This window comes from Crotalus tigris, unplaced genomic scaffold (genome assembly GCF_016545835.1).
Source record: "Crotalus tigris isolate CLP2741 ecotype Arizona unplaced genomic scaffold, ASM1654583v1 scf7180000018105.1476442, whole genome shotgun sequence".
NCBI lineage: Eukaryota > Metazoa > Chordata > Lepidosauria > Squamata > Viperidae > Crotalus > Crotalus tigris.
In genome coordinates this window covers 563,600-591,067 of record NW_024096826.1, presented here as the reverse complement: position 1 = coordinate 591,067, position 27,468 = coordinate 563,600, and the positions used below count along the sequence as shown (strand labels likewise).

Below are 27,468 nucleotides of genomic sequence, written 5' to 3'. Positions count from 1 at the left end.
TTAGCCCGACTTTTGGTGAGCATGGGCATTCCAGAAAATTCTGGAAGTACGGAGCCCGGGAACCTGTATAGCCATAAGTAATGAAGCCTTCGGAGGAACGGGCCAATCAACTCAGGCGCTCGTTCGCAGGGAAGCTTCTAAGGAGCTCCGCCCCTTCTCGGTCTCTGCCTCGCGTGGCCTGCCTAAATTAAAGCCGAAAGGGCGTGGCGCAGAGAGTAGGCGGGCCCAGCAGAGTAGCCTCTACGCTCGTTCCCGGGCTCCCGTCCGCGCCAAGCTTTCACGTGGGTGAGGAGGTGGGGCAGTGCGAGAGAGGTGAGAGTGCTGCGCTGCTTCCAGCCCCCGCGAGTGGTCAGAGGAGCCACCTTGTTCGTGCTGCGGTATCTCCCGTTGCCTTCGCCCACCACAGGTAAAGTGGGGCTCCGGATCCGGGACGATTGGTGGCCTGCAGGGAAACCCAGGACAGGGCAGTGAAAAATCAATGCTTCTTTCACGTGTTCGTCTCTGTTTGGAGGGAATGGCCCAGCGCCTGCCTGTGACTATCCTGCCCCTTTCGCCTCCGCCACCTCTGTGTGCACTTTGAAAAGATGGGCTTTGTAGTCCAAGACATTCCAAATCGTTGGAAAGGCTGGGATCACGAGAAGGCGATTCCACCAGTTCAAAGACTGCGAAACAGCGGGCGGGGGTGGGGGTGGGCGCTAGATTGCGAGTTAGACTGATCAGGGGGCGATCGTGAGTCTTCATGCGTAGTAGTCTTTCTCCCGCTGGATTATTGGTTGGCTTGCGAGCAATCGAGTGGAGACGGCCCTGGCCCTTCCCGACCGGCTTGGTATCTGCAGGCGGTGTTTAGACTGAGGGATTCTTGGTGCTTTCTGAGCTTGCTTGTTTTCTTACAGACGTTTCGTTAGCCTAACTAGGTAACATCATCAGTGCTAGTGGTGTTTAGACGCTCCTGCGATGGGGTTGAGTAACAGCTCCCAGCGGATCCACGTGGGGTGGCAGTCTTTTGCCCCTGGAGGGCGTCAGGCTAGTGGATCTAGGGGACTTAATGCATCCCGGCCAAATCTTAGACGGTGGATCTCAAGTTAGCGGCCGGGAATTGCTATCCTTGATCCTTCACACACATACACACACACACTCGTGAAGATAAGGGGCAGTCTTCTGATGCCCCACGAGTTTCGGGAAGAGGATCGGTGAGTTGTAAGTTTTACTGGTTGTAGTACTGCTGTCCGAGGGCTAGGGGGAGCTGCTGCTCTTTTGACCTTGTGCTCCGACCTGGTAAAATGAATGAAGCACGTGTGAGGTCCAAAAGATATGCTTGACTTACTAGTAGACTTTACTCTTTTCCTTCCCTCGCCCTCTTTCTTTTGTTTCTCCCCTTGCATTCTTTCTAATGGTAGTGGCTGAGAAGCTGCCTTTCATGCTTTGATGTTCATTTAAGTTAATACCAACCCACAGATACCATTTTAAGCCTGTTTTCCAGTGCACTTTGCTCCAAGATGAAATGGGGGGGTAGGTGCAGGTATCATTTATGCATATATTTCTTTAAAAATGAATTCTGATAGGATGTGACTATATTATTACAATTTAAAGCAGATTATCAACGTTTTGGCATTTTGAAAAACGTTTATGAGCATTCTCACAAAATGGTTGCTGGTATTTCAGACAAAGAATAATCATATAATAGAAAGCAAAAAAAAACCCCATCCTTGAACTGCAGCAGCCCATGTTGAGCAGGGAACTTGGCTTTATGTAGATGAGCACAGCATTGTTAGTACTGACTATGCTGGTAAAAATGGCTTTTCTTAGGTAGTAATAAGTAGATTTGTTGGAATTAATACCTGAATCCATAGTCCTGCCTCTCTGATTGACAATACATTTGCAAAGATCCTTTAAGAGCCGGTTTGTTCTAGTGGTTAAGGCATCAGGCTAGAAACCAGGAGAATGAGTTCAGCCTTAGACATGAAGTCTGGCTGGGTGACTGGATCAGTCACTTCTGTCAACCCAGCCCATCTCACAAGGTTGTTGTGGGGAAAATAGGACAAAGAAGTATGTTCACTGCCTTGAGCTATTTATATAAAAAAAATAAAGTTGGGATATAAATAAATAATCCTTTAAAAAGTGAGCCAACACTTTTCATGGAAGTGACCTTGTGAGTTGAATTCAAGGGCATTGAATTTGGCATAGGTAGTTCTACTGTAGTGATTGATCACACTAGTTATAAATGTTATAAGTTATTTGCCATTAACAAAAAGGCAATCCTATTTTGATGAGTTGTAGCAAGTCGCAGTGTTCATAGACTTACCATATTGCGCAGCTCTTTTCTAAACCATGTTGGGAATGAGTTTAGGATTTCTGGCCCACCATATCTGTATGCATCAGTTTAGGAAATATTATTTTGACATATAGTAGGAATGATTATGATCTGTTTCCATTCTTGATCATGTTGACACTGACTTGCATTCTTCAACTTTTCCTTTATAGAAATGCTGCGTTTACCATCAGTGCTACGTCAACTAAGGCCGGTATCCAGAGCCCTGGCCCCACACCTTACAAGAGCCTATGCAAAAGATGTGAAATTTGGAGCAGATGCCAGAGCTCTTATGTTGCAGGGAGTAGATCTACTAGCTGATGCTGTAGCTGTCACTATGGGACCAAAGGTATTGGAATAAATAGGTCCAGCACAACATGGATATTTACTTGTGAATTGTTTTGAAATTTACTTCCCCATGGCATTCCTTATAAATCAATTTAATCAGATGAGCTTAGAAAACTAATGAAATTCTTCTGAATTTAGAGCCAGGTATGAGATCAGTAAAAGTTGCCCTAGTCTAATGCAAATAGATTATATCAAATATACAGTTGCACGGGTGATAATATGTAGTCCTCAACTTAATGACCACAATAGAGCCTGGTCTATGTGACCGGACTCAATTTTATAACGATTTTTACATGAGATTGTCAAGTGAATAATTTTGAATAAAAATACTCTTAAACAAATGTAACCTTACTCAATAGCATGATTGTATTGTTGCATATTTCTTTGGACATGCCTCTTTTTGTATGCCAGGTGGTTTTTGTGCATTGTTTTTGCAGATGCATGTTTGTACATAACTTTTTCCCGGTGTGTATACTTTAGTGGGTATGTGGACAAGCATGCTTTGTTCCTGAAGATTCACATTTGGCACTGGTAGCATGTTTCCAGGTTCTGTTTACTTGGGAGCTTCAAATTCATTTCTTTCCTATTCTAGAGTAATAACTAATTAATTACGGTGCCTTTCTGGTATATCTTACAGCCTTTAAACTAATAATTGTAAAAATATTTTCTAATCATTATTATAAGATGTGGATGGAACCTAAATTTTATATAAACTCAGCAGGCCAATGTTTTAACTTTATGTTATTTTAGGGAAGAACGGTAATTATTGAACAGAGTTGGGGAAGCCCTAAGGTGACAAAAGATGGCGTTACAGTAGCCAAGGCAATTGACTTAAAGGATAAGTACAAAAACATTGGAGCAAGGCTAGTTCAAGATGTTGCCAACAACACCAATGAAGAGGCAGGAGATGGTACAACTACTGCAACGGTACTGGCACGTTCAATTGCCAAGGAAGGATTTGAAAAGATCAGTAAAGGAGCAAATCCAGTGGAAATTAGAAGAGGTAATACTTCATTCTGATGTGAGTTTGATAAAAGGGGGTGTATTCAGACTTACTCAGAACTGGTTTTTCTATGTGCTTTCACGTAGGCCATTTTTGTTAGTACTTCCATAATTAACAAGAAAAAGTGAGACATATATTCATATGTGTACATGATGTTACCTTGATAAAGTGTTCTGTATATTTTCATATTGCGTGGATTGTAATCTAACTGTGGCAAGGTATTCTATATACAAACACCAGATATTTACGTGCCAGTTATAAAGAGTATGAGGCTCTGATATAAATTTCTCAACGTTTAATACAGCACTGTTTCTAAATCTCTTCCATACAACTGTTTTAAATTACTATGTCCATTTTCCCTTCATTATTACAGTGCTGGATAATGTTGAATGGGAAGGTGCCAAATAAAGTAGTTTACCTCAGCTTCCTCATATTATTCCTTCTGAGGTATAACAGACTTGAACATGGTCATCATAGTAATAGACTAGTATCTATTTAATTAAGACAAAATTGTGTGTATCTGACGGAGAGGGATTTTACCATATTTTTTATATGGGAAGAATGAGGATAATATCTCTTAAATGCCTATTTACTGTTAGGTCCGTGGATTATTTAAATGAACACTTTTTGTTTTTTTCAGGTGTGATGCTTGCTGTGGAGGCTATAATTAATGAATTGAAGAAATTGTCCAAACCAGTCACAACTCCAGAAGAAATTGCTCAGGTAATGTCATCTCAGCCTTAAGCAACTGATTTTGTTTCCCAACATGCTTTGCCCAGTGGATATATTATTTAGGCTGCACTGTTTAATAGGCCTAACAAAACCACCTAATTTTGAAACATTTTCTTTAAATGTGAGGTGTGATGTCATGTTACCAACTTTTTAAAGTGAGGTGAGATTTTTGTATGTAGTTTAATTTCCTAGAAAATGTGACACATAATTTGTCTATGCAGGTTGCCACAATATCAGCAAACGGGGATAAAGAAATTGGTAACATAATCTCCGATGCCATGAAGAAGGTTGGACGGAAAGGGGTTATTACAGTGAAGGTAAGGGTTGCACAAGTACATCACTGTGTTTCTTGAATTATTTTGGTCTGTTTTATGATAGCATTTTAAGACTTAACCGAGAACATATATTGAAATGTGAAGCATGTTTAGGATCCTTCAAAATATTTGTTAATAGTAGATTTAGATGGGGGAATGACATGCATGTTATGTGCCAAAATTAAAGGGCTAAGTTTAGCAATTTCAATTATTACAATTTGAGTATTTTCCTCTTACTCAGTGAAAACTTACTGTTAGCTGAAAGAGCAGACTTTTGATTTCCAACCATAGTAGTTAATCTTCCAAATCTTTCAAAAAAATAGGATGGAAAAACCTTAAACGATGAGTTGGAAATTATTGAAGGTATGAAGTTTGACAGAGGCTACATCTCTCCCTACTTCATTAATACAGCCAAAGGTAAGTTGCTATTAATGAACTACATGTCTTTTCCTGATCCATCAGTCTTTTTGTTTTAATCATAGGAATAAATTAATTCATGAGTAATGGAGTTCCCCTTGTCCTATTTGTTTATTTCTGTGTTCAAGCATGCTTTGCTACAAAATAGAGCAATCTAGTGCCCTATCTTGCCCCTAAATGGGCAAGATATGTTAATATTTGAGCCAGGGCATCCTCAGGAAATACGGAGTCCATTCAACGGTCACATTGTATATAGTTAAAGTATACTATTTTCTGTCTTGTGGTTTGAAAGTAGCTTTTCATTTTTTAGTTTCTTTTAATGATAGATTATTATTTTACTTGTATTTTAACTATGCATGTCACTTTATTATTATTACATTTCTGCCAGTCATAAACTGTTAATCTAATTGTAGATTACCCACAAATAATAATAAACAAAATAGTACAAAATGAAGGAGCTGAAATGTTCTGGGATTTAGAATTCAGATAGACAAACACATGCCACACAACATCTCAGACTTAATAACTGTCAGTAAGAAAGACAAAAAAGAAGACTGGATACTGGACATGGCAGTACCTGGAGGTAGCAGAAGAGAAAACTAGTGAAAATACAAAGTCCTACAAATAAAAGTAGAATGACTGTGGCAAAAGAAAGCAAAGTTAGTATCAGTAGTGATAGGTGCTTTGATACAAGCTCAATATATCTGGAGTACCACATGAACACTATTAGCATTGACAGATCATTATCAGTCAGGTACAGAGGGCAGCTTTTTGAAACAGTTTACATCTACATATGATGCTTTTAATATTAAACGTCTGCCTATGCCAGGTCCTTGGAAAGGAGTCAATGGATGGACAAAAGTCTGAATGCAGTCTAATCATCTGGCTGACTACATGCAACAATAACAGCTATTGTAGTATTTGTGATCTCAGCATTTTTACAGAGTACCATAAATGAAATTTGCTTTCAGCTAAAATCAAGATAGTCTTGTGGATCCATCTTTGCATGGGATTTGAATGTGTTATGTTTTGCAATTGCCACTGGAGGACCTCTGGCAGACTCCATTGCTCTTATTATGTTCCTCTGCAGGACAGAAATGTGAATTCCAAGATGCTTATCTCTTAATCAGTGAAAAGAAGATTTCCAGTGTTCAATCCATAGTACCAGCTCTTGAAATTGCAAATAATCATCGTAAGCCTTTAATTATTATTGCTGAAGATGTTGATGGAGAAGCCCTCAGCACACTTGTACTAAACAGGTAGGTTTTATATCAAGATCTTTTTCTTAAAAATGCACTTTTTCCAAAACATTTTCAATACAAGAAGCTGCATTCGTAGAATCATTTTTAAGAAAGAAGTGCCCACCCCACCCGGCTTACTGTAGTTGAATTTCCATGTTGGCACACTTGGAATTTTCAATCTGGTCTACTAAAAAGAATAATTTGTGATATGTTTGTATTAATGGAGATTGTTTCTGTTGCTGGAAATGAAAGGGTATTTTTAAGCAATTGGGAGCAGTTTTTGAAAAAAAAAAAATAGGGAACGGAGCTAAGTGCACAAACAGCAAAGTGTTTATACAGCGGTAATTTACTTTCTCCTGCAGTATTAGAACAGCATCCAAGGATAATCTTTTATTGTCTGAACAAGATTACTTTGTTATATTCTAGTTATTTTAAATATTTTGATAAAAGTATTTCAGAATAATTGGTAATACTAACTATATGTATTTTATTTTAAATACATTTTGAGAAAGGGTCTATAGGTTTCCCCAGACTTGTGTCCATGGGACAAAAAGGTTAAGTGCTGACCTAAAGAGATTACTGGGGGGGGGGGCTGAATCTTTACTGGAAACCAGGAGTGTAGTTTATATCAGAGGTTATTGTGGTCTGTAAATAACGGTCAATCACTTTAGTTAAATTGTCATATTAAAATAATATCTATTTAGAATTGTACAATGAAGTATTTTGGACAAAGAAGTGTTAAAAAAGATTTTAACTTAAAGTGCAGATTGCTTACTGAATTTTTTTTCTCAGATTGAAAGTTGGCCTGCAGGTGGTTGCAGTAAAAGCACCTGGTTTTGGTGACAATAGAAAAAATCAACTTAAAGATATGGCAATTGCTACTGGTGGTGCTGTAAGTAAACCCTAAAAAGAAATGAAAAGTTCTTAATCCACAGAAAATTGACATCATGAATGCACAGTTGATAAATCTGTATTACTATTATATCTAGAGCTGTAGGATCCTAACCTAATTATATATTTGATTTATTCTGATATTTGATCCTTTTTTATATCAAAGGAGAATGGGGGAAGGTGTTTTATGCCAAAGCAAACCAGAGATGTGAATATAGTACAAGTGGTCTTCAACTTAACCATTCATTCAGTGATTGTTTAAAGTTACAACAGTACTGGAAAAAGTGACTTATGGCCGCTTTTCACACTTACAACGATTGCAGCATGCCCGTGGCCACGTGATCAAAATTTGGACACTTGGCATTCGCATATATTTATGACAGTGATTGTGTCCTGGGGTCATGTGATCACCTTTTGCAACCCTCTGACAATCAAAGTTACTGGGAAAGCCAGATTCACTTACCACGTTATTAACTTAACAGCTGCAGTGATTCACTTAACTGTGGCAAGAAAGGTCACAAAATGGAGCAAAACTCACTTAACTGCCTTGTTTAGCAGTGAAAATTTTGAGCTCGGTTGTAGTCATAAGTCAAAGACTACTGTACTTGCAGAGAGCTTTGTGATTTAAACCATGGGTGCCCAGTTTTGCATTCTTACAGTGATATAACATGCCCTGCCATTTTACGTTCAGCTATCTCATAGGGCAGGGGTCCCCAACCCCCGATCCGTAACGGGCCCCGGCATGCCAGAAACGGGTCCACACAAACAAGCAAAGCCCCATCTGTGGAATACAGGCAGTATGTGAAACCACTCCCCCTCCGGTCCGCAGAAAAACCTCTCTCCACAAAATCGGTTCCCGGTGCTCAAAAGGTTGGGGACGTCTGTCATAGAGAACCAGTTTGGTGTGGAGGTTAAAAGCACCAAGGTAGAAATCAGAAGACTAGGAGTTCCAGTTTTGCCTTAGGCAAGCGAACTGGATGACTTTGGGCCAGTCACTAACTCTCAGTCCCAGGAAGAGAGTGAGGGCAAATTATTTCTAGAAATCTTGCCAGAAAACTGCAGGGACTTCTTCAAGCAGTCGCCAGGAGTCAACACTGACTTGAAAGCACCAAAAAGCAAACAAACCCCAAACAAACAAAATCCAACTATCTACTTTGGAAGCAAATGGCTTTCCATTTTGTGAAGTGTGTGCTCTGCTGCAACGCACTGAACTGATAACAATGACGCCTGCACGGGTTCTTAAATGGGCAGGCATGAAACTGGCTGTACAGATTGAAAAATTTGCACTGTTAAAGTGCCTGGGCTGTAAATGATTATTTCATATGACATTTAGTCAGTCTTTTTAATTCAGGACAAATTTTTGATAGTACATAGGAAATCTTAATGAAGCAAAAAAAAGTTGTTTTTTTTTTTTAAGTAGTGACTATTAAAAATTTGTAAAATTGCAACTGGTAACAAAGAACTTTGTTCAACATAACCTATTTCAGGTATTAGGAGAGGAAGGTTTAACTATAAATCTGGAAGATGTTCAGCCTCATGACTTTGGCAAAGTTGGAGAAGTCATTGTAACCAAAGATGACTGCTTATTGCTTAAAGGAAAAGGTGATAAGGCTCAGATTGAAAAACGGATTCAAGAAATAATTGAACAACTGGAAACCACAACAAGTGAATACGAAAAAGAGAAGCTAAACGAGCGCTTGGCTAAGCTTTCTGATGGAGTAGCTGTACTAAAGGTAGGTAACTGGGTTTTCTGTCTGGGTAAAATGAAGTTAATGTAATTTCATCTTTTTATGTTGATTTGCCCTACTGAATGGTTTCTTAGCTGGGCAGCATACAAATTTACTAACTCAATAAAAGGTAGTATAAATGGCTTCAACATCTTGGGATTTGATTAACTATATTAGAGTCTAGTGTCCATGAGATATTAACCATAACCTGAAAGATAACTTATCCGGTTAAGATAGGAATAGTAATCTATCATATCCAGAAGACACTGGATTGGGCAAGTCGGTTTAAGAATTTGTTAAAAGTTGCTGTGTATGTAGTGTTAAACAAACTACGTTTTGTGAAAATATAACAAAATACAGGAAGACTAATAGTTTCCTCATGTCAGCAATGGTTTGTTGAACTCAAAATGATATTCCAGTGATGGCGAACCTTTTAGAGACTGAGTGCCCAAACTGCAACCCCAAACCCACTTATGCATCGTTGAGTGCCGGGTGGATGTGGCCCATTGGGTGAGCATGGCCAATTGGGTGGGCATGGCTGCCGTGGTAACGGCAGACTGGGTGGGACTAAAAAGTTCAATCAATCAATTCCAACTTTGCAAGAACTTTTTTTTCCCATAAGAAGTTGAAAATGACTGATTGAACCTTTTTTGGGGTGGGGCACATGGTGGCGGAGGCCTAAAGCGAAAAGGTTTTATAAAACCCAGCTGAAGGCCTAGGCCTGGGGTGACGACGTGAGTGCCCACAGAGAGGGCTCTGAGTGCCGCCTCTGGCACCCGTGCCATAGGTTCGCCACCACTGTGATATTCATTTATGGCCTGAGGCATCTCTTAAACTGGAGAAAATGGAATTTCTTCAGTGGTAAAGATAATAAGATACTTAACCCTACCACAGAACTGAAAACTAATAAGATTAGTTTTTTATGACAAAGGGAGCTGTAACATTTCTTGAACAGCAGCATTCCAATCATACAAGAGAAATTGCCTTTTCCAGAGTCCTTCAGATTACAAAATTTTGCAGATAATTTCTAAGTACAGGTAGTTCTCAACTTTAAAGCAGTCATTTAGCAACCTGTTACAACCAACCTTATGACTCAGGTTTGAAGTCAGGTCTCCTTCATGGTCATGTGTTTGGACCTTGCGTACTTGGTAACAGGGCTACATTTATGGCCACTCGCAGCATCCTGCAGTTGCATAACTGTCGTACAGCTGTTTTGCTGAAAACAGGCACTTCTCATTTTCAGCAAAACCACGCCATAATAAAGCCTTGGTTGGCTTAACGGTCACCACAAAAAATGTAAAATTGTATTAGTCAGATGACTGACCACTTCGACCAATTTAACAAACAGCCATAATGGACAGACTCCATTACAGTTGTATGTCAGGAACTACCTGTAAGAACATGACAACAACTAGGGATTTCTCTTAGGTTGGAGGAACAAGTGATGTTGAAGTTAATGAGAAGAAAGACAGAGTCAATGATGCCCTGAATGCCACTCGTGCTGCTGTAGAAGAAGGCATAGTCCTAGGTGGTGGCTGTGCATTGCTCCGTTGTATTCCAGCACTAGATGTTTTGATTCCAGCCAATGAAGATCAGAAAACTGGTAAGTCAATAACACTTAACTTGGATACTTAGATTTTAAGTGACTTCCAGGTTTCCTGTAGAGCACTCTCTTCTCCCCAGCGTAGCTATCTTATCTTCAGAAATTGACTCCCCACTATCCAGAGCTTATTGAGAGCTGGGAAATAGATGAAAAGATTTCACAAAATTAACTTCCAGATTCAGACTGGAAATTTTACAGATAGGCACTATATATGAAAAATGCTCAGTGTTGGTTCCATCTTCATCATCAGTGAAATTAGTGTAGTTCTGTTTTTGTAATAACCAGAGGTCATTCCTTTTATAGGCATAGAGATTGTAAGAAGAACACTGAAAATTCCAGCTATGACTATTGCCAAGAATGCAGGGGTTGAAGGATCACTGATAGTTGAGAAAATCATGCAAAGCCCACCTGATGTTGGTTATGATGCAATGCTTGGTGACTTCGTGAATATGATAGAAAAAGGCATTATTGACCCAACAAAGGTAAATACCAAATTTGCTAATGATTCTGTGATAGCGCTCTTAGCTAGTATTTCAATCTTTTACCAAATACTCTTAATCCATTCATAGGTTGTGAGAACAGCGCTGATGGATGCTGCAGGAGTAGCTTCCCTTTTATCTACAGCTGAAGCAGTTGTAACTGAAATCCCCAAGGAAGAGAAGGATGCTGCTGCTGCTGCTATGGGAGGAATGGGTGGAGGAATGGGAGGTGGTATGTTCTAAAGCTAGGCTACATGGATGCGTATCATGAACTACAGTGCATGACCTGATAGTTTAAGCGAGCCTTGGGTCAGAGTCGGAAAGGATGGATAGTGACTGCAGAGAAAGGGTCTGTGTTTAAAAAAAGAAAAAAAAATCATTGTAACATTCAGTTACTGGATTTCAGTTGTATGATTGTTTAAACAGTCATTGCCCATGCTTACAGATAATTTATTTTGTACTTTGAATAAAGACATTTGTACATTCCTGATACTGGGTGCAGATCCATGTACCAATCTTGTGCTCTAAACTTAAAACCAGTTGAAGCACTTGCAATTCTGCTAAATAAGACTTTATTGGTGCCTGCTGTCACTAAAAAATGCAGAAGCCATTGTGTGCAAGACTGAATAAAATTGTGTACAAAGTAGACAAATATACAATTATGTGACAACTTTATGTAATAAAACAATTGCTCTAAGGTATGGTATGTATTAACTTATTCACAACATAATCTGTTCATTGCAACTATTAAGTTTTTCAAGACAATTTTTTTTGTTTTTTCAGAGCCAACTAGCAATAACTAATTATTAAAGTCTTATTTCTCAAGGGAAGAAATTCCTCAAAAGTTAACTTTCATATAAATTTGTTCTCAAGTTTCTTTTAATACATGAAAATAGAAAGCAGGATTGAGCTGCCTTCCTAGTATAAAAATTTTTTTAATAACATTTTCATGGCTGAAATTAGAACTGCACTGAAGCAATATAGAATCCAGCTGTACTTCAATTTAATCTACAAACTTCTTGCCTGAGTAACCATTTTTCATGATTAAGGCTCCAGAGCTAACTTGATGCTGAGACTTATGACCATTGTGAAGCAGTCTATAGTAAGGAATACAGTTGACCACAGATCACAGTACCCTCACATTTATGAAAATAAAAAATGAGGAGTGCATAGTATAAAAAAAAAGTCATAGGAGATAGTATGTTTATGAATCAAGCAAGAATCATCAAACTATTACAAATGGTGAGTGCAGCAATATATAAAATTATAAAGGTGTGAAATTCAAATGCACTTTTAACTTAAAACTATATTTACATATAGTTATTACCAAAGTTACTGAAGCCAACTTTGGCAAACAGTATCCTTTTTCCCGTTTATTCCTAATTTGTTTTCCAACTTTCTAAGGCAGATGGAGAGAACTATGAAGGAAAGTGGGGAATGTGCTTTGTTAGTACTGTCAGTTCTGCTGGTGGAAGAAAGCCATAAACCCCTAGGCGCTATGGTTTGTCATTAACTGGAACATTTTTAAAGCTAAGAGTTCATGATTATTCATACAGAACCCCAGTATAGGTAGTTTGCCTGTTGGAATCTTGCAACAGTTTACTACAGTACCATATTAAATAATGTACTGATGAATCTTGAGCCCTTTTTGTAGGATTCATACAACTTATTAAAATACTGTATATTAAGTTTGCTACCAAAGTTTATGCACTACAAAAACCTTTGTTTTCAGAACTGCACATTGCTAGTTAAAGCTAGTTTTGAATACTAAAAATAACTTAAATATGCATTTAAAATAATAACTTAAACTTGATTTTCAATAGTAAATATTAAACATTGTCAAAATAAGGCTATAGAACTGGTAACAGTGCTGAGTTTTATACATGCTGAAAAGATGAGGGAAGCCATTGTAAATGTAGCTGCCACTCAATGAACTTACCAGCACCTTAGAATTGCACTTGACTGAAGCTTCTATATACACCTGCATCTTACATGAATGTTTTATACAGTAGTAATATACATAATTGGCAAAAAATGCCCCATATAATTGGAAGCCCACATGAGAAAAACATCTCATATGTAAAGATGGTGTCCAAGAAATTTCAAAACTACTTTATGTATGATGCACTTCATGAAGCATTAATTCTCGAGGTATTCTAGTTTCTGGACCATACAGCTTGCCTGCTCTTCTTTCGAATGCAGCTACCATCTGCTTAACAACTTCATCAAAGAACAATGTGGCAAGCTGAGAATGCAGAAGGGAGCGAAACTCAAAAGAAATCTGTAAAGGAAAATAAATTATCAGTCATCCCTAATGATTAAGAAGGGTAGGCACTCTTTATATTAATCCATCGATATTGGGGAATAGTGGCTAGTTACAAGATCATAAGAAAATCTGGATATTCATTTTCTGCTGCAGTTTCAATCTAATATTTATAGATTCCAGTTTTTTAGCCATGAATCACTTTTTCATTAACCTTAATTGCCATTCATGTTGTGTGGTAGTACTCAACAATATATGGACAAAATCAGTACCACAGGATTTACAACAGAGTATGTGACATTAATTGGTTTACTTCCCAGTTACATAGTGCTCCACACACAATACAATACTTTCTTAGTTAACTTTTTAATCCCTTCTCCCACATAACCATCATTCTAGGTTTGCTATGTTCTATGTATTTTTTCCAGTTCAAAGTGCTTTGTGTTCCTTTGGGCACATTGGGGGCAATCAAAGCTGTCTGTAACTGAAAGCAGCTGTGTCTTCTAGGATTGCACACCTGTCTTGCAGTCCAATCCTAGATACCATTTAATTTAAGGAAGTGCCAACAGGTATGTGCAGGCCTGTATGTGGTCATTTCTAAGGACACTTTTCTCTTTGGAATACAAGGTGCCACACAGTTAAAAACATCTAAGCAAAAAATATATCTCCAAATAAGGCTAAATAATTATATCTAAATAAATAAGTACACTGGTCCTGATGCATTTTACTATCTTTTATATTCTAAAGAATATAAAATATTGTCAATAATAGGCAATAATTTGGCCATTTCTGACCATTTACTGTTCAACGTCATTAAAGATTTTTAAAAAAGCTACAATTAGTCCTTGCTTAATGACCACTCATTCAGTGACCATTTGAATTTATGATGGCACTGAATGTGTCCTGCAATATTGATTGCCATTTGCAACTTTCACTGCTAACTTCCAACAAGCAAAATCAATGGGGAAGCCAGCAGGTCGCAAATGACAACCATGTGACATTACACTTAATGATAGTGCAGGATTTGCTAAATGATGGCAATCAAAAGTGCTATCACTAAGTGGTGTAGCCACATTTCACACCAGTTATCATTGTTAACTGAGAACTACTTGTGTTCAGAAAAAAACCTTGGAAATACTTAAATAAAATTGTATTTGAATGAAATGCTATAAGAGAATTGAAATAATGAAATTACTACTGCTAGTGGAATAATTTATTCCATGCACATTACGAATTGCTTGGAAATGAGCATTCTTCACTGCTTAAAAACAAATTAATTAAAGTTGGATTGCTGCAACAAAAAATTATGGTTCGCAAAAGTAATTTTGCAATCATAATTAAAAGCAAACTATACAAAGCCAGTCTGGCAGAGTGATTAAGGTACTAAGCCAGAAACTGGGAGATCGTGGTTTCTAGTCTTGCCTTAGGCACAAATCGAACTGAATGATTTTGGACTTTCTGACCTATTATACTACGCACAATAAAATACATATTTAAAATACTTATATAGGACAATACTGCAGTCAGGTATGGTTTCAAAAATACATTTTTCTTTGGTCTCAATAGCTTGGGAGGGTTATACTTACTGAAAAATCCAAGGTACATGTCCTTTGATAGCCAGGAACTCCTGGACTGAAGCGCCACACAGTTTCCAGATGATTAAATAATTTTCCATCTGTACATGATGCCTATGAAAATTTTTAATATGTCTTAATTTCAATACTTTGTACATTACATGAACATCACCACAGTAACTTCAGGAAAAAATCAAATGTTTTTTCAGCATGGAGCAAAATTGAAAGGAACATTATGCTAATATTTAGAAAACTCCAAAATGAGTTTTCTCTTAGACTAGTCCAGCTTTCTTTGAACATTGTAACTGTTTCTTAGCAATATTTTTTCACTTCTGCAAACACAAAACTGTTTTCTCTGGTAAAAATATTTACCCCAAAACTGGAAAAAAAAATCAACAACTTGAAGATGGGTAGTTTCTTAAAAAGTATAATCTAGGTCCTTGCAACTGTTTTGTTTATTTTCATTTCTTCTCTCTGGGACATTTTATTTTTCATCCAAAGGATACATTTTGAAGAATCTATTTCATGTTGGCCTAACTATAGCAATTACTTTATGGGAAAAACCTAATCTTAACAGTGACTCAAGAGAAGTTGAAATATACATTACAGAAATAGCCTGGAGGTTAATAGAAAATATTCGAAAAGTACAGAAGGGTACTAAAAAGCTGGTGGAAAAAATTTCTAGCTTCAATGTCCAGCATATGTACTTAAGATAGGAGTGATATGACCCAAGACAGGCAGTGCCAATTTCAGTACACTATAGAAATTTAAACAGAACTAGTTGAATCTGGTATAATGCAGCAATGCATCATTATACCAGTCTCTACAGGCAGAAAATGACCCATGGGGTCTTTTAGAATATGGACAAGTTAGGAAACAAAAAAGATAAAAAGTTTACTTTCTTGAACAGTGTAATAAGCCACTTTTAGTAGCTTCAGAGTTGTAGAATAATTGAAGAATCGGCTTTCAGATCTTTATAGCTTTTTTAAAAAAACATAATTATTTATAATTAAAGTCTATAAATTATACTTTATGGGCAATTTATTGGCTTGGTAGAATTAAAACAAGAGTTGCTCCTGTGAGTATTTAATGCCCTACAGTTTTAAGAGCAACTGTTGTATAATCTCAACTATAGTAGAGTGCAAAATTAAGTATAAACTATTTGCATAACTTTGGTAGGTAGCAATTCTGAGCAGTATAGTTTTGAGTGTTTCATTCAATCTGGGCAACCTAATTGTATCTTGCCATTGGACCAGCTCTTTAATTTGTATTCAGTAGAGTTTATCCCTGCTACCAATGGCTTTTATGCTGTGGCATGATCTCAGCAACACATGGCACAACAAAAGTTAGGATACAGCATTGCAGGCGGGTCTAGGACAACTTGCCACAGCCAACTTGTCACGACCAATTTTCCGTGGCCAACTTATCGCAGGACAAGAGTTACACTACAAAGAAATGGTGGAACAGAATCATAAAAGAAGGTGCAAAAGGATGAACAAAATGAAATGTGAATGACTAAAATTAAAACAATGTTTTAATTATTTTAAATAATTAAACTGAATGATTGATTGTCCCGCGGCAAATTGGCTGCAGTGAATTGTCCTATGGTGAGTTGGTTGTGGCAAGTTGGCCGTGGCAAGTTGTCACATTCCGTTGCAGGTTAACTGCCCGCAATCTGCAGTTCGATCCTCCTGGGCTAGAGGTTGACTCAGACTTCTATCCTTCCAAGGTTAGTAAAATGATGACCCAGACTGTTGGGGGCAATATGTTGACACTAAACCACCCAGAGAGTGCTATAAAGCACGATGGGGGCAGTATATATTGCTATTGCTATTCTGGATCTAGTTGCCAAAGTTGAGAGGCCAAGGAACAAGAACTATGACTATTGCAAGAAGCTTGCAGTAGTGCTACTGTTGGAATTCATTCAAGCATTGGAGTTTTGTGCTTTAGTTTCAAGCAGTATGTTGTTGTTAATTGCGAAGTCGTGTCCGACCCATCACGACCCCATGGACAACGTACCTCCAGGTCTTCCTGTCCTCTACCATCTTTTGGAGTCCATTTAAATTCACACCTACTGCTTCAGTGACTCCATCCAGCCATCTCATTCTCTGTCGTCCCTTCTTCTATTGCCCTCAATCTTTCCCAGCATTAGGCTCTTCTCCAGTGAATCCCTCCTTCTCATTAGGTGGCCAAAGTACTTGAGTTTCAACTTCAGGATCTTGCCTTCTAAAGAGCAGTCGGGGTTGATCTCTTCTAGGACTGACCGGTTTGAACGCCTTGCAGTCCAAGGGACTCGCAGGAGTCTTCTCCAGCACCATAGTTCAAAGGCCTCAATTCTTTTGCGCTCAGCCTTTCTTATGGTCCAACTTTCACAGCCATACATTGCAACTGGGAAAACTTTCCTTTCACCACCAGATATATCCACAGCTGAGCGTCCTTTCGGCTTTGGCCCAGTCGCTTCATTCTTTCTGCCGCTACTAGTACCAACCCTCTGCTCTTCCCCAGTAGCATATTGGACACCTTCCGACCTGAGGGGCTCATCTTCCAGCATCATATCTTTTTGCCTTTTAGTACTGTCCATGGGATTTTCATGGCAAAGATCCTGGAGTGGTTTGCCATTTCCTTCTCCCGTGGATCACATTTTGTCAGAACTCTCTGCTATAACCTGTCCGTCTTGGGTGGCCCTGCACGGCATAGCTTATAGCTTCATTGAGTTACGCAAGCCCCTTCACCATGACAAGGCAGTAATCCATAAAGGGCTCAAGCAGTATAGGGGAGTTTAAAACAGCAGTTCTCAACCTGTGGGTCGCGACCCCATTTGGGGTCGAACGACCATTTCACGGGGGTCACCAAACAACACAGTCCGCCCTTTTTTCCCCCTCTTTTCCTTAGCTGTGCTACTCCCTTTTATTCTATTGGCTTTTGAAAGCCAATAGAATAGACTCTCTTGAATAGAGTCTAATTCTATTGGCTTTCAAAAGCCAATAGGAATTGTCCAGGCTGTCTCTGCCCTGCTGAGCCCGCCAAAAGTCCCATTCTGCAAATGGTGCTGCAAGTTGTCTGCAGCGAAGACGAGCTGTCTGGAAGTTTCCACCCCTCCCTGCTGAGCAACTACTAAAAATGTAAGTAAAAGAGGGCCAGGGGTGGGAGGTGGAAGGCCGGTGGGTGCAGGGAGAGTTGCTGGCGTGCGTGGGGCCCGGCGGGTGCCTTACCTCCCTTGGGCTGGGACAGCTGGTGGCCCAGCCGGTGGTCGCCCTGCTCCGTCTCTGCCGCTTGCCAGCTACGCCTCGGCTGGTGCAGGGGGCGGCACCACGCATGTGCGGTGCTCCCGGGCAGGGAAAGTCCTCGACTTACGACTGGTTGGATAGTCCTCAACTTACGACTGGTTGGATAGTCCTTGATTTACGACCGGTTGGGTAGTCCTCGACTTACAACCGGTTGGGGGTCGCGGCATTAAAAAGGTTGAGAACCACTGGTTTAAAAGAACATTTCCACCCAGCCTCATATGAGAAAATTAAAGTCTACTTGCAAATTCAGGGGATTTGAAACTTAAGGCTTTCTTGGATGGATCTGATTTTTGGATAGATTTTGATCTCATTTCAGGCATGGCTATAAAACTGGCTTTCAATGCCATTGACTATAGTATCCTAGACAGGTTACATCAGCTGGGATGTAGTAGCACTATAATATGTTGGCCCACTCCTACTTGAATGTCCAACTAGTGCTGGGGGATTTCCATTCTGCATCATGACAATTGGGATATATAGTCCCTCAGGGCTCCATTTTATCTGCTAAGCTTTTTAACAAGCCATTAGAATAGGTCATCCATTGAGATTAAAATGCCAGGAGATTGAGATAATGTGGGGATGCCTAACTCTACCTCTCCTGTTCATCTAGGAAAGGTGATTTCTTGGACAGGGTAAAGGAGTGGATGAGAGTAAATAAACTGAGACTCAAACCAGGCAAGACCCTGCCTGGTCTGGAGAGATCCACATTTACCCTAAAGGAGCATATTTGCAGTTTGGAGGTGATTCTTGATCTATCATTGTCAGAAGCCCAAGTGGCATCACTTGAACAGAATGCCTTTCAATAGCTTTGGCTGATTTGTCAACTGACCTTTTCCAAACAGAGCCTCACTGGTAACTTTTTGGTTGGATTATTGCAATGCACTGTATATGGGGCTACTTTCAAAAATAGTCTGGAAACTTCAGTTGGTTCAAAATTAGAGTGGCTAGACTACTCACTGGGACTGACCGATATGCATATATTATGCCAATATTTCACCATCTACATCAGTGTTTCTCAACCTCGACAATTTTAAGGCATGTGGACTTCAACTCCCAGAATTCCACAGCCAGCAATGCTGGCTGTGGAATTCTGGGAGTTGAAGTCCACATGCCTTAAAATTGTCGAGGTTGAGAAACACTGATCTACATTGACTATCAGTATATTTCTGGATCCAATACAAAATATGGGCTTTAACCTTTAAAGACTTCAAGGCTTAGGATATGATTCTCTGAAGGAGCACCTTTCTCTAGTATGTACCTAAACTGGACCTTAAGATTTTCTGAGGCCCTCCAGATCCCCCACCAAGGGAGGAAAGATGGGATTCTACAACGGAGGGCAATTTCTTAGGCTGTTTCCTCAGATAGGCCCATCTGACATTCACATTATTTCAGTGACGACCATTTTATTGTCACAGGCTTTTAAAACATATTTTAATTGTATTTTAACTTATATATTAATTCATGTTGTTTTAGACTGTTACGACCCCCTTACTGCTACCTGGATTATATGGTGTATTTAGGATTTTATTTGATTTTATTGGATATAATAGTAATTCAAATTGTATTCTTTCTCTTTTTTTTTGGTGTAAAACGCTCAGACAGCTTAGCTATTGGGCATTTTGAACATTTAAATAAATAAATAAACAAACTACATATACACTCAATAAATATACTGCTTACTCTTTACAGCAGTCCTGCTTCTAGAGCTTACCCTCTTCCAGTTTAGTGCTATATCCAAACATCTTCCCAAGCAATAAGTTATATCCAGGAGATTTACAGGGAGAAGAGTAATCAGAGGGAGAGCCAGCCCAAGATTTTGTGGTCAAAACATAGCTAGATAAGATCCCCTACTGATTAGTGGCAACTCTTGGACTTCTTATATTCTATATTGAAAAGTGTGGCAGTTTACATATAACAACAACAAATATGCATTACCTTAACCAAGTGAGGTCTGACTAGTGTAATAACAGAAGTATATCTTTCCAACACAGGAGGAAATCCTACTTCTAATTTAGCTTTGCAGTATCCTGAACGTTTGGATAATACATCTGATTTTTTGCACCAAGGAACAAAGTTCTTGTATTCGCTTACAACAGCTACCACCTCATACATTTCTTGCATAGAATACCTAGTAAACATGAAAAATGAAAAATAAAATTATTAGAGATATGTAACTAAATTCTATTTTATTTCTCTACTTCCCTTTGCTTTACAGACTGTTCCAATCATTCTATAAACAAATATGGAATTTCAGCTAGCTTTCTCACTCAAGGTTGTACAGTACTTCAAGGACACAATCCTGTCTGTCATTCCAGCATTTAATTGCTCTGAAAACAACAAACTGTTCATACTTTTTCCTTTGCACAAGTCTTAGTCCCAACAGATTTAGAAGAAAAGAGCCAAAGTACTCTTTGGGTAATCTTTACCAACCTCCTCTCAGTCTTGACTATTTCCTTATAACACAAGGATATTAAGGATTATTTAACTGTATTTTAATTCCAAAAATTAAACATATCGGGTAGAAAGTAGAAAATATAAGCTTTTAGTCAAAACTTTTGCAAACTGCATTTGACTTCCTTGAGATAAAAACTCTTGATAGAAAGATACAATGGTTAAATAGTAGATATTCTGCTGTTGATTAAACAGTATTAACAAACACTTGGGGTCATGATTTTAACTCATTATTATACATGTTTTTTGTTTTTGTTCCCCAAAGCTATTAAAGAACCTTAAACCAATATTCAGAACCTATTAAAAATGAATTTGAGAGTTAAAATAGGTAATAAGTAAGCAATAACTTTAAAACTTTATACAGCTTATTTCTTTTGTAAGCCAATATGAAACTCTCGGGCAATATATTGAAGAGTAGTGGACTGCAGCCCTGCCTTTAATTCTCAAATTCATTTTTAATAGGCTCTGAAGATTGGTTTAAGGTTCTTTAATAGCTTTGGGGAATAAAAACAAATATCATGTACAATAATGAGTCAGAAGAATGCATAAATAGTGAAGGCAGTCTTTGAGCTAACACCATAATAGAGCCTGCCCATCATGTTCGTATGACAATCATAAAGCAGGTTGGTCAGGGGACAGAACTGATCTTACGACCTTTTTTGTGGTGGTTGTTAAGCAAACAAATGGTTTGCTATGGGGCCAGTTTTGTCAAAAAACGGAAGTCAATTTGGTTTTCTGCAAAACATAGTTACATGACAATGGGATACTTAAAACAGCTGTAAATCTAGCTCAGTTGCCTAATGCCCGAAGTGTTGTCATGTGGCTGGGAGGCAGAACTGTCAGTACTTTTGGAACTATTACATTCCTATCCTGCTATCCCTAATACAATAAAAACATACATTCACATATATCTGTGGAGGAAGCACAGTATATTCCCCAACATCATGAAGCAGGGCTGCTTCAACAATGTTGACAAACCTACCCAAAGCATATTGATACCTAACTGTATGCAATAATAAATTACACTACACTACATACATTGCTATACTACATCATCTCAAGAAAAGAATAATATATCCCATTCACAAATAACAATGATCTGAAATTAGAATTATGGAGTAAGCAAAGAACTATAAATCCTGTATTTGCTTCCTCAAATGTAGCACTGCGCTATAGATCGTATCCTGTGAACTTTAATCCTGTTTCTATATAGTAGGACTGTAAACTGTTTACAGTGGATTATTAGCAACATATAATTTATTAAAACAAATTAAGTAAAATTTAAGGGATGCTTAAATAATTTCAAATTAAAGTGTGAAATTTAGAACATTCAGAATGAAATAGATAAGCATCAGTTTTAACTATATAAACAATGTGAACAAAAAATAGAAAATGAGAAATTGACTGTTTTCATTATGCAATCCATTAGTGTCTATTTCTGTGTAACTCTACAATGTACTTTTCTTATACAAACCCTATAATCCTTCTTTCTGAATATTCTTTCCTTTTGTTCCCGAATGGTGCAGTAAAGTTGAAGTAAGTCCTTCTTGGAAAGGCACAATTTTTTGCTGGTATTTGTGGCAGTGGGGTTTTGCTCACCAATATTTCCCAAGAAGTCAAATGCCTGCAATGATTTAAATATTTTCATCAGAACAGGCATCTGCTTAACACAGTATAGAAGAGCCAACAAAATGAGGAAACAAATAAAGAGTAACACAAGGACAATCAAACTCAGGATTAGGTTAACTTATGTCTTGGACAGGCTAAATATATCTCAGTCATGAGAGAACCTGGCAACAGTACAATATAAAAGCTGTCCCTCTTAAAATTTGGCTCTGAATCAATCTGAGGCCACACACTACGCGGTTCATATATTTGAAAAGCAAGTTTCTTGTCAGGATGGCAAGCATCAAATATATTGAGCCTTTCTTCTACATTTATAAAACATGACTCAGAGAGCTGAAAATATCTTTATTAAGAGTATTAATTTTTCTCTTTTGAAGGCTCTTAGGTTTTTAGTGAGGATATAAACTATATAGATACAGACTGTTAGAACTACCTGTAATATTTTAAAGTCCTTCTTCCTTTCAAATATTCTTTGGCACTTATCAATGTATTCAGCTAAGGTATAAGTCTTCTATTATAAAACACTTGATTTGGTTAACGTTTTCTTCTATAGCCATGTACTTCATTGAAAGAAATGCTGCTTGCTTAGATTTAGCTATCTGTATATTCAAAGGTAGCTATGAAGGTATAAATAATTTCTTGCCAATGGTAATCTTATAATAAAATACTATATCCACGCAAAGTTCTGCTCCTGCAATAGCACTTCTAACAGGGTTACTGTATGTCTTTGAAACAGGAGCAGGAAACATTTTTCAGCTTGGATCCTTCCCTTTGTGCCCTGCCTGGAAGGTACAGAAAGTTATGGTATTACAAAAAACAATACCAAAAAGTTAAGATTTTTTTTTTTACATTTAAAGAGGATTTTAAAGGTCAAATGGATGCTTTAACTATTACTGAAATACTGTACAAAAAAATAAAAGGACTTTTTAATATTTTCTCCTATTCATTCAGGGAATGCCCTGGGGCTGTAACCAGTTCACAAGCCATAGGTTGCCAAGTTTTATTTTAAAAATACTCCTCTAGAACTCTTTTGTTCAAAAAGAAACTGCAGGAACCCTGTTCTTCAAAGCAAATCTGGATGGGCATGGGAGGAGCTGCAGAGAAAGAAAAATCATCCTTTTTCACTTCTGCTGACAGACTGGAATTTGATTGACAAGTTCACTCAGTTATCATATCCGATTCCCTACTGCCTCCACAAATTTCTTTAGAAGCATGTAAATAATCTCATTGATTATATTAATTCTAAAATACTTGCATTCCCCTGATCTCAAAGATTCCAAATGTTATGCCCTAATAGTCAATATTAAATATATTAGTATTCAAATATGCACTAAAATTATTCAAACAGCTTTTAAAATAAGAGTTTAACGTCCAGTATTTAATCAGAGATATATCATTTAACACTAATGATTGGAAAATTAAACAGAAAGTAACACTGACCAGAATATCAGATAAACAAATCTGTCAGGCCACTTTTCAAAGGAGGCAAAGCAATTAATTTAAAAGTGGTTTAATTTTTGCAATTATTGAAGTTATGAAACTCTTATTAACTAAATCAAAGGCTGCACTTTTATTTCAATCACAAAAGTCTTTATCAATATGAACTGTAACATTAGAATCAAGAAGTCATAAGAGAAGTTAAAAATGGACTTGACCTTCCTCAATTAGCAAACAGGTTTATGTAGGAGATTAAATGACGTATTTCCTTGATTAAATGTAAGCATAACTATCTTTAAATCATACCACAAATAAGCATTCCAAAGAATAAATTTTATTTTTCTGTTTCAGAGATTATGAATTATAATAATTCATAAATAAAAAGGAGGAAAATTTTGCAATAGAAAGAGGAATACATTTTGTAGGAAACGTTTACCCTAGCCTTCATTGTATCTCAAATGTCAGTTTTGGAAAAATAATGTCATCATATGATGATTATATGACTATGATGATTATATGAGGTTATGTTGTTCGTATCATTTTAGTCTCTGAGAAACAGCTGTAAATAATCTACAGATAACAGTGGCAAGAACTATTTACTCCATTTAACTGAAGAAGCTTTTAACAAGTAATTCTAATGATTGAAAATGCAAGTTACTGTCTAGTTTAGCAGGTATATGGGATGTTCAGGGAGAGATAATATCTGATGGAGGGGCCTACTGTGTCCTTTTTAGGTCTGCTTGTTCAGCTTTGATATCCATCTGGGATGGAGACAGGCAATAAACAAGAGTTTGCATGCAGCTCACAGTGCTGTTACCAAAACAAAGAAAATACTAATTATACCCATAAATCTCATTTGTACGCATGACTCTAGGATAGAAATTTTTAAATACTGCAATTTAAAAGAATATGAAAACATGAGTTTCATACTTTATCCACGTTTAATTCAAGCATGTATTATCCCAATTATAAATGTAGTGTTTTTAAACTTTGACTTTCATTATATATATATATATATATATATGGTTATGAGTTATGGGAAACATAGGAAAAGTGAAGTTCATTAAAGTCTTCATGTATGCCAATGCACACAGCAGTAGTAGATAGAAGAAAAACAATACAGAATTACTGAGACTTAAGTTCCTCAATAAAAATCGGAAAATATGGTATATTCTAGGATCAGATATAAAACAACACTCTCAAAATATCAATGACTATATTTTACCATTCTAAATCATAAACAGTGAATATCTGAAATATCAGTATTTTAATTTTGGTACAATCCCAAAAATTAAATTTTTGTTCTTCAAGCCAACCCTGCATTTTCCAAACTTCGTGTTGAGATGAAAAATACCTAATGGAGAGATTAATACAACATTTTATGAACAGATAAGATCTTGAGAGAATCAAAAGGTCCATGCCTTCATCAGTCAAAACACAGGCAATATGAGTAAGAAAATACCTTTACTGTGATAAAGATTTACAAATTAGCAAACTTTCCCCTAACTATATTACCAGAGTAATCTGATATGGGAAGAATTGCTGCTTTATTTTGTTAAGGTATTCTTATGTGTGATTTTTTTCAAGGTGCTAGATAGGTTTTATGTCTAATTCCTCAAAGTATTATGATTAACAAGTATAAGGAAAGCAAGTGGGAAAATGTGATTAAAACTAATATTTTTTCTTCAGTTGTAAAAATTATTAATCATTACCAGACTCAAAAGAATATTCCAGATTAAATTTGCATACTGAATTACAGATTGTCAGATATTTCAACGCAGGACATGTATACATTCTCTGCCAAATGACCCATCTAATACTTACAACTAACAGAGAGCAAAATGAGACTTAGCACATAGGGAATAATTTATAGGGGGAAGAGTATGACCTCTGGGGGAGCCATCAGTTCAGCCATATATTGAATGTGTCTAATAGCCTATTGCAGTTATACCATACATAGCCAGCAAAGAAAGGCATAAATACTTGTTTCCCCAATAAAAAAACAAGAGTGCCCCATTCCACATGCTATTCATTTAGGGGTACATGAAAAGTCTAAAGATTATGCCAATACACTCTCAATGCTGGTCTGGCTTGCAATTCCTAACTACATATTAAATGGAAACAAAACAAAACAAAAAGGAAATTTAAGCAAGTCAAAGTTACATATAAGAGAGAAACTTAGAGATGTAATTTGGGATACTGTTTCCATAGTAATATCACAAAAATTCAATTTGATGTCATCCTCTTGATGGCTAATTAGCTTGATAACACAGTTAAGTACCTGCTCTTACCCAAGGCAGTTATAATACATATAACCTTTACTTCTTTTAAATATAGCACTTTTCAATATGAATCATTACCTTCGACAGAAAAGTATGCATGCATTTTCTAATATATTCCCTATCATTTTCAAGTCTGGGATTTGAAGGGTGGATAGAATTTTTAAAATATCATCTATAAAACATGTCTAAATTCTTAGAAAAATATGAAGGTGTTAAACAGCTCCAAAGAGTAAGAGCTGAAGGACAATACTGTTTATTTATTCTGCTTTAGAATACGGTTGGTAGCACACAATATACCAGTGTAAGTCACCAGACAGCCAGGTACTTCTTGGATAATTGGATTGAAAGAAGTATTTGTGGGCCATAAAAAGAAAAGAAGTCTACAAAGAAGATTGTCACATCATTTAGACCAGCTCAAAGTTAGAAGAGTTAGGGAAGAGGGAATTTGCCCCTTTATCAATGAAAGACTAAAATGATGAACTAAACTTAGCATGCAAATATACTAAATGATATGTAATTCCTTTTATCCATTTGTGAGACACAGGCATACTAAATAACACAATGAACTAAAAATTTGATGACTACCTTACAAGACCATTGATACTTCCTACAATTAACCAAGAAATTAAATATCACAGGGATAGAGAATATGTCCAAAGTGTTCTATTGCAAAAGTGTTTATCAGTACATTTTAGCTGGAAATCAACAATAATCTATCATGGCAAGCAACAGGAGTCTTTTGTCACTCTATTCTACCACCATCCATTACAATTAAGTTGGCTATTATGTTAATAAAATTAGTTATAGGATCCTACAAGGAGTTAAACTGACATCCAGCATAAGAGGAATGCTCTATATAAAAGGCCCGAGTGTTGCCCATCTCTCGACAAAAAAACTAATCTCCGGGCCTTCCTTCTATTCTGGACCAAGGGCAGAACTGAAGGGGAGAACGAAAGCCAGCGGGGGCAAGAATTCCCCAATCGCGGATCCTGTGGCTTTTCCGAGCCGGTGGACAAGGTCCCAGGAAAGCAACCGCGCCTCGGTAGAGCTATCGAAGCGGGCAGGAACTCTTGACAGTGACGGGTGGGGAAGGAAAAGCGAAGGCGACGGGAACCACCCTCGGCGCTCGTGACCAGGCAAAGGAGTCCCTGAAGCAGGCGACGGAGGCGGCTTAGCCGCCCAACCAAACTTCCGTGCCTTACAGCTCTCCCGAGCCCGAGGAGAGAAAAGTGGCGGGTGGAGTGGGGGGGGGGGGAAGCTCCAGACAAACTGAGCTTCCCTCTCGCCGTACCTGAGTGCTACTCTACGCGAAGGCATTGCCAACCTCTCCACGAGAGCCTTGCCAAGAGCCCGACTGCTCCGCGCCATATCCGACTTTCCGCGGCGCCTCCAGCCGCCCTCACTGCCCCATCCTACTCTGACTCCCTCTCTCTCTCTCTCTCTCTCTCTCTCTCTCTCTCGCTCTCCCTCCTCCTCCTCCTCCTC

General features: G+C 37.8%; 2 protein-coding genes across 2 annotated transcripts; one reads left to right on the top strand and one right to left on the bottom strand.

The window, feature by feature from the left end:
* The first annotated feature begins 249 nt into the window (after positions 1 to 249).
* On the top strand, positions 250 to 11,760 carry HSPD1 (heat shock protein family D (Hsp60) member 1). Its single transcript, XM_039347983.1, has 12 exons — positions 250 to 406; positions 2,482 to 2,657; positions 3,407 to 3,659; positions 4,300 to 4,382; positions 4,613 to 4,708; positions 5,029 to 5,122; positions 6,213 to 6,381; positions 7,156 to 7,255; positions 8,742 to 8,987; positions 10,410 to 10,584; positions 10,888 to 11,066; positions 11,154 to 11,760. Exons 2-12 carry the CDS (start codon positions 2,484 to 2,486, stop codon positions 11,304 to 11,306), a joined length of 1,722 nt encoding a protein of 573 aa, XP_039203917.1. The 5' UTR covers positions 250 to 406; positions 2,482 to 2,483; the 3' UTR covers positions 11,307 to 11,760.
* On the bottom strand, positions 11,619 to 27,468 carry COQ10B (coenzyme Q10B). Its single transcript, XM_039347984.1, has 5 exons — positions 27,275 to 27,468; positions 22,113 to 22,262; positions 20,123 to 20,315; positions 14,913 to 15,014; positions 11,619 to 13,344 (listed from the first exon to the last, which is right to left on the bottom strand). Exons 1-5 carry the CDS (start codon positions 27,349 to 27,351, stop codon positions 13,177 to 13,179), a joined length of 690 nt encoding a protein of 229 aa, XP_039203918.1. The 5' UTR covers positions 27,352 to 27,468; the 3' UTR covers positions 11,619 to 13,176.